The sequence below is a fragment of the Olea europaea genome, chromosome 1 (assembly GCF_002742605.1).
Source record: "Olea europaea var. sylvestris chromosome 1, O_europaea_v1, whole genome shotgun sequence".
Taxonomy (NCBI): domain Eukaryota; kingdom Viridiplantae; phylum Streptophyta; class Magnoliopsida; order Lamiales; family Oleaceae; genus Olea; species Olea europaea.
In genome coordinates, this window is record NC_036237.1 from 3082959 (window position 1) to 3090120 (window position 7162).

Here is a 7162-nt window from a genome sequence, read left to right on the forward strand (position 1 = left end):
TTGCTGGGATTTTTGATGCACAAGTAAAAAGGCATAAAGATATACCAAATACAGTGGGCATTTGAACCTCAGTAGTGCAAGGACTGATGTCAGATCGAACTTGATTTGCTAGATGAGCTGGGTTTGAAATGTTCTGTTTATTAAGAAGTGCTATCAGTTGATTGTACTGCTCTTGTGTGATGGGAGATTGATTTCTACCAGGAATCTCAGTTCGTTTTTGTTCCTGCATAGTTATTTGATTAGCTGCAGATTTTCCCTTGTTGTAGAGCTTGTGACCTGGTGGATACCCATGAATTTTGAAGCACTTATCTATGCTATGACCAGGCAAATTACAATAGGAGCACATTGGTTTGTTGGCCTTAAGGCATCTTTCCAAAAAATGGCCGGCAATCTTACAATGAGTGCAAAAATATTTGGCACCTCGGTTAGCTGTGTATTGAATCCCATTTCGAGTTTCTCTTCCCATCATTGCCATTGATTCAGTAATAGGTGAGTCCATTGAAATTTGTCTCCTCTTTTCTTATTGTTGTATAATAGAATATACTTCATATAGTCTTGGAAGAAGCTTAATGAGAAGAATTTGGGCTTTCATGTCTTTGTAGGATTCATTAAGTCCCATGAGGAATCGCATCATCCAATCTCTTTGCTGATTGTCAATTACAGTGCCAAGTCCTCCACAGGTACAGTTGGGTATGGGTTCATAATTCATCAACTCATCAAGAAGAGTTTTATATTTCGAAAAATAAACACTCACAACATCTTGATTTTGCATCAAAGTACTGATGGCTTGTTTTTACCTCATAGATTCGTGGAGCATTCTGCTGACCCAACCGGTGTTCGATCTCCAGCCAAAGCTCTCTAGCAGTGTCTGCATAGAGGGTACTAGATTTTACCTCAACAGACATAGTGTTTCGCAGCCAGGTGATTAGAAGATCGTTGCAGCGAAGCCAATGGTCCATTAGAAATTGTTGGGGTCTGTTGGTTTTGCCAAGCTTCCATCAATAAATCCAAGCTTGTTTTTAATTCTAAGTGCTCTTTTTATTGACCTTGCCCAGGGATAATAGTTAGTGCTGTCCAATACGTGACTGACCAGTACGGTGCCTGAGCTATCATTTCCTCCAATATAATATGGGCTGTAGAGATGAGTAGGATCATGAAGGTTTGGTGTGGAGTGGGCATTTTGATTTTGCCGAGAATTTTGATTATAATCCTCAGGTCCTGCAGATTGAGGATTTGGAATCGGGTCTTCGTGTGCAGTAGATTGAACCTCTGTGCAATGTCCATCAGCCATTGTTAACCTTGCTCTGATACCATTTCACAAAATGGTACTTAAGGAAGAAGATGATTGAAGGAAAATGTGGAAGAAGTTTTTATGTTCTTCTTGAGAGAAAAATGTTTACAATCACAGTATATATATATATATATACATACACAACACAATACGTGCTCAACAAGCTCCCTAACAGAATTGGAAAGAGAAAGAATTTACATATTCTACACACTTCCTCAACCAGCATCCATGGTATATTCTCTTTGCAATTTTTTGTTTCTTTCACCTTCTAGAATGCCTTGCTGGACATGCTGATTTGGTTTGTCCACGTTGCAATCCTGCTGATATGGTATGTCCATCTGGCAATCCATGTTCCTTTCACTCTTCAACATATATAAATGGTAATTTCATTTTAGGAAGCCAGTTTCTTATTCATTTTAATAGCTTCTTTCTGGTTACATTTTATAACGTATTTTTTGACACCACCATAGTATGTAGAATCAAATGGTAAAATCTTCATAGACAATGTAGTATATGCTGATGTTATAAATTTATGGCTTGGCAAGAAAGATCAAATATGGGTTTAATCTGAATTGAACACGGTACCAACACTGGTTTAGTCTAGCATTATGATTTACACTGGCAAAAATGGTGGTTCTTCGATATGAATAAGTTCGAGCTCTTGTTTATTATCTAAGAATGTGATGTATTAACAAAGGAATGTTATGGATATTTGGTGGAAACCTCAAGGACATTTCAAACCAAACTACGAAACAGGAAGTGTTCCATTCGTAATTTCAATGGCACCGGCTAATGTTACAGGTTCATTTTATATGGGGCATGCTATGTTTGTAAATCTTGAGGTTGGAAAGTATGGTTGTTTCTCGACTTATAATTTCTTAATGTTGAAAGTTTATTGTCTTTTTTGCAACTTTAGATATGGCCACTTTCGAATCTTTTCTTCATAAATTATTATGATTTTAAATCCATCTTAGGGTTGTAAGACGTGTGCATGAATTTTTAATTCCATTTTAAGAAAATATAGACTTCAATGAAAATTGAAGTTACATAATATATTCGCCAAATTAATCGTATAAATAAAGGTTAAGGGATTAGTTTGTAAAAAATGAACTATATGAGTTTACCTCTTCTTCTGCTAAATCTGTTCCAATGGGATCGAACTACCACTGCGAAGGTTTCAATTCTTCTGGAATAGTTGATATTTTTATCTTCAATAGATTTAGGCAGATCGAAAGTATCCATGCTATATACAAATTATTTATCATATAGTTAACTTTTTTGTGATCTCATCACTATAAAACAGCTCTTTGAAAGGAGATGGAATATTTTCCCATGGTTTTGACATGGAGGGAACTTATAGCTAATGCCCCTTCTCCTGTCTCCCTAGTTATGAATGGTTGAATTGACTTTTTTTTTTGTAAGACTGTTACACTTTTCCTTAAATTATCGTTCTTGTGAGAATATGGTTCTCTTAACTCCATTACACTTAAGTGCTATTTGTGTAATTCACATGGATTGTGCTTGTCTAGTTTTATTATGGACCATTGGATGGGATCGACAGCCGGGATTTAATCTATTTGAGATATTTTTGTTGCCTTGTCTTGGGGGAGAAGTTTTGACTTAAGAGTTACCACAAAAAGGGGCTTTCCCCACGTTTTTGGCAGACAGGTCTTTTCTCTGTTCTCCGGTCGACCACTCTCTCCATTTTGCACCTCCTGCTTGGTAGAAGGTTGAGGGTGCGTTGGTGGCGGTTTCTAGCGAGGTTCTTTGCCGGTTTCTCTCTCTCTCTTTGGAAGGTGATTTGCATGACATGGGAGCTGTTCTTGAACCTATAAATCAGCCATAAAGAAGAGGAAAAGTTGTTGTCCATTTCGACCGAGATTGGGTTGTGTTTTTCCATTTTATATTCCTTGATTTTGCCTTGGAATCTTTTATTGATTGATGTTTATTGTTTGATTGAACTCCAAGGATCCCAACAAACTGGTATCAGAGCACGGAGGAGTGAAATCTGTCCAAAAATCTATCGAAACCTCCAAGGAAATCGCGATTCCCACTTTTGGCCGAATCTGAAACTTCAAATTCCGGCCAAACTACTGACTTTTTGGCGAAACTGACCCTGGACCCATAACCAGCAGACGAAGGTGCTCCCTGTGGTGGGGCGTGAGATCGGAGCGACGACCGGCGATCGGCGGCACGTGAACTCCGGCGACGGCACGTGGCTGGACATTCCGACGAGCTTTTTTCGAGCAGTTTACTTATTTTGATATCCTGAACATACCGATGTCGTTTGTTTTCTATTTCAGGTTTTACAGAAAAAATTGGACGATTTTGCCCCTGGCTTGACGTCTACAGCAATTCGGTTCAGAAACTTGGTAGTATATTTACTGTTTTTCAACAGTAGTTTGGTAAGATTATTCCAAACTCTCTGTTAGGTTAGGTTTGGTATCCTTACCGATTTATGCATGATTATTGCTTGATTGCCTATTTGTGAATTCCGTTGATTGAATTCTTGTGATTAATTTGTAACGTGGAAGCATATTTACTTGCATTATATACCTGTGTTTCGTGAACGGATTATGTCATTTTTGTGCTTCATTTCTAAAATTGTTTTTTTAACTCGGCATTCATATTTTTTATATTGATCATCTGGAAAAGAATTTTTCAAAAGCTTTTCTGTTTTGTCCACGAGTACAGGCCACTCTTTTACAGAATCTGTAATGGGTTCGAGGGTCGAATTATTGCAATTCGATGGAAAGGGGGATTACTTGATATGAAAACAGAAAATGAGGGTCATTTTGGTCCAACAGAGAGTTGCTAAAGCTCTCGATGATCCCGTTACATTTTCTGATGAGTTAAAAGCTAAACCAACCGAAATTGAAGACATGAATGAAATTGCTTACAGTTCTATAATTTTGCATCTATCTGACAACATTGTGAGACAAGTTGATAGTGCTAAAACTACTAGAACTTTGTGGACTGCTTTAGATGCCTTGTTCTTAACTAAAACTTTACCTAACAAAATATACTTGTTGGAAAAGTTGTTTAGTTTTAAGATGGACCCGGGGAAGGATGTCGAGGGGAATTTGAGTGACTTTAGCATAATTGTTAAGAGTCTAGCTCATAATGATAAAAAATTTGATGATGAAGATTTAGCTGTCATATTGCTAAACTCTTTACCTGAATCTTACAGAGAAATGAAAAATGCCATAAAATATGGTAGGGACACTCTCACTCAAGCTATTGTTTCCGATGCTTTAAAATCAAGAGAACTTGAATTAAAAAGAGGCAACATAACTCATTCCCGGGAAGAGAGTCTATTTGTTAGGGGAAGACTTGAAAAGAAAGAATTTAACTTCCATAACAAGAAGGGGAGAAGAAAATCTAAAATGAGATCTAAATCTAAAGATAAAAGCGATAAGAAATGTTATCACTATGGAAAGTTAGGATATTTCAAGAAAGACAGCTTCGACTAGAAAAGGAAACAAAAAGACTCGAAAAATTCTGATGTTGATAATGCTGCTATTGTTTCTGAATTTGATAGTTTGCATGTCATGAATGTGTCTGAGGAAGAATTTGGCAAAAATTGGATTCTAGAAACAGGGTTAGGGCTGGGCAAATCTCCCGAACCGAACCGAACCGAACCCGACGGTTCTTGTCAAATTAAATACTTGAACGGGTATCTGAATTGAGAACCGACGGGTACGGTTCGGTTCTTCGGTTCTACTAGACCTAGAACCGAAGAACCGAATAAGAACCGAATCTTTCTAATTTTATTTTATTTTTATATTGAGTAAATCAAATTATTTTAATTTTTTCTAAACAAATTAATAAATTAACAATCTCTAAATCCAAAATTTTGGCCCAATAATTTGTTTCATGTCTAATTTTTTAATTTTTGGCCCAGTTACCTATTTTATTGTTTCATTTCTTAGCCAAGCAAGATCAAATCCACTAAATAACCCTAAACACCAACACCAAAACCAAAGTGCATAACGTTGTCTTGACTCTCGCACTCACTCTCGCAGCCTCGTTAATATTCCAAAACCTATACAATTATCGGTCGACACTATGACCTTCGATCGAAACTGTGACCTTCGCTAACCGAAGCTTTGATCGTAGCGATCATTTGAACAAGGTAGTTTACTAGTCTCTGACATTCCAAAACCATTGAATGTATCATTAGTTGTATTTATATAATGTTTTTATAAATGTTAAAAAATTTAATTATAGTACAGAACCGAACGGAATTGAACCCGAACGGTTCCATAATTATGTTTGGAACCGATAGTTCCATTTACTAGATACCCGAAAAGTTCGGTTCGGTTCGGTTCTCTTTAGAACCGACCCACGCCCACCCGTACACAGGGTGCACTTTCTATATGTGCCCTGATAGGTCTTGGTTCTATAACTATAAAGAGACTGAACCTAGGAAGGTCTACATGGGAGACAATAATTCTCAAAATATGGTTGGAGTTGGTGACATAGCCATCAGAATGTACGATGGGGCTATCACACAACTCAGAAATGTTAGATATGTCCCAAATTTAAAGAGGAACCTCATTTCCTTAGGTTCTCATAAAGATGAGGGATATACCTTCAAGTCTGGTAACAAAATTTTGAAAATCATGAAGGGTTTTCTCATAGTTATGAAAGGGCCTAAGAGGAATGGACTTTACTATCTTGAGGGTAGAACTGAAATACCAGTTGATTCTAGCCTTCTTATTGTGAGTAAAGACAAAACTAAACTTTGGCATAACAGAATGGATCACATTGGGTTTAAAGGGCTAAAATCTTTAAGTAATCAAAAATTACTTGGAAAAGATGACATCGAAACTATGGAATTCTGTGAAACTTGTGTCTTGGTAAGTCCCATAAGGTGAGCTTTGAAGCTAGCTCTCATAGGACTAGCAGACCATTGGACTATGTCCATGCTGATCTATGGGGCCCGGAGAAGCACTCCACATTTGGTGGAAGCAAGTACTTCTTGTCCTTAGTGGATGATTACTCAAGAAAAGTTTGGATTTTTCCTTTAAAAGCGTCGAAAAATTTTGGGAAATTCAGGGTTTGGTTAAAGTCTGTTGAGAATCAGTTAGATAAGAAACTTAAAACATTAAGAACTAATAATGGGCTTGAATTCTGTAATATCGAATTTGATAACTTCTGTAAGCAGAAAGGTATAACAAGACATCGAACTGTTAAATACACACCTGAACAAAATGGGGTCGCTGAAAGAATGAACAGGACCATAATGAAAAGTTAGGTGTATGTTGATTAGCTCTGGCCTTGCGAAAGGTTTTTGGGCAGAAGCTGCAAGTACTACAGCTTATCTGATTAATATGTCTCCGTCTAGCAGTATAGGGTTTAAGACCCCACAGGAGTTGTGGACGGGAGAGCCTCCAAATCTAGAACACTTGGGGGTGCTTGGATGTGCTGCATATGCACACCAATCTGAAGGGAAACTTGAGCCGAGGGCTGTCAAGTGTATGATGTTAGGGTATCCCGAGGGTGTGAAGGGCTATAGGTTATGGGTTTTAGGGGTCCAAGGCATTAAGATTATTAACAGCAGGAATGTAGTCTTTAATGAATCTGAGATGCCATGTCTAAAACAGAAAATCGAAGAAACTAACAAATCTGAAACTGAGAAGAGTATTCAGACTGAGGTGAAGCTGACTAGGCTAAATTCACCTACACCTGGGAATGACGAAAATGAACCTATACATCATGAAAATGAAATTGAAATTGAAATTGAAATTGAAATTGAAACTGAAATTGAAATTGAAACTGAACTCGAAGAGGTGACTGAACTTCAAGATAACATTGAACCAGTTGAAGTTGAACATTTTAATGATCAGCCACCTAATCAAGATTATC

The 7162-nt window shown here is 37.4% G+C and overlaps 1 protein-coding gene across 1 annotated transcript; it reads right to left on the bottom strand.

Moving 5' to 3' along the window:
• Positions 1 to 520: 520 nt before the first annotated feature.
• Positions 521 to 1291, bottom strand: LOC111403096. Its single transcript, XM_023031475.1, has 3 exons — positions 1091 to 1291; positions 798 to 992; positions 521 to 712 (listed from the first exon to the last, which is right to left on the bottom strand). The coding sequence occupies exons 1-3, from the start codon at positions 1289 to 1291 to the stop codon at positions 521 to 523; spliced, it is 588 nt and encodes a 195-aa protein (XP_022887243.1).
• Between the last annotated feature and the right edge of the window lie 5871 nt (positions 1292 to 7162).

Coding starts and splice junctions, on each gene's coding strand:
- LOC111403096 (XM_023031475.1), bottom strand. CDS start 1,291: ATGGCTGATGGACATTGCACAGAGGTTCAATCTACTGCACACGAAGAC. Junction 993..1,090: donor ATAGCTCAGGCACCGTACTG/GTCAGTCACGTA, acceptor TATTGATGGAAG/CTTGGCAAAACCAACAGACC. Junction 713..797: donor ATGCTCCACGAATCTATGAG/GTAAAAACAAGC, acceptor CTTCTTGATGAG/TTGATGAATTATGAACCCAT.